The sequence below is a fragment of the Penaeus monodon genome, chromosome 24 (assembly GCF_015228065.2).
Source record: "Penaeus monodon isolate SGIC_2016 chromosome 24, NSTDA_Pmon_1, whole genome shotgun sequence".
Lineage (NCBI taxonomy): Eukaryota > Metazoa > Arthropoda > Malacostraca > Decapoda > Penaeidae > Penaeus > Penaeus monodon.
In genome coordinates this window covers 25,314,909-25,315,389 of record NC_051409.1, presented here as the reverse complement: position 1 = coordinate 25,315,389, position 481 = coordinate 25,314,909, and the positions used below count along the sequence as shown (strand labels likewise).

Below are 481 nucleotides of genomic sequence, written 5' to 3'. Positions count from 1 at the left end.
GTGAATGACCAAAGAATGTACTTTCTTTTGATATAACTATATATATGTTATATTTTCTTTTCTCTTCTTTTCTTTTTAGAGAGAGAGAGAGAAATACAGTGATAAGTTCTTTGAAAAGTTTATTGTCTCCAGTGTTCATAATAAAGAAGGTCGCTGCTGTGGAGGGCAAGATGGGCGTCCGAACATCGCAGACGCTCCACCATCTCCCTCCCTGTCCTGATTTTCCTGTCGTGTCCTTCGAAGACGCCAGTCAGCACTGCAGTTACAGTCACATCAGCTGTACCTGTGACTGCAGCCTCTACTAGACTCCGCAGGCACCATCATACGAGATCTGGTCCTCAAACACTTGAGTCTAAGACCTGAGTCTGAGGCAGAGCTAAGACTCGGATCCAAGACTCCTCTGCGCCCCGATCGAATATCTAAGACTCCTGCGTCTCCACCTCCTCCTCGGCTACCTCCTTGACAGGCGCCCCGTGGTTGA

At 47.4% G+C, this 481-nt stretch overlaps 1 protein-coding gene across 1 annotated transcript in view; it reads right to left on the bottom strand.

The window, feature by feature from the left end:
• Window positions 1–102: 102 nt before the first annotated feature.
• Window positions 103–481, bottom strand: part of LOC119588674 (uncharacterized histidine-rich protein DDB_G0274557-like) — a gene marked incomplete at its 5' end in the record, with an annotated part of 797 nt that continues 418 nt past the window's right edge. The window contains 1 exon segment of the mRNA XM_037937310.1: window positions 103–479. Coding sequence (XP_037793238.1) covers window positions 420–479 — 60 coding nt within the window.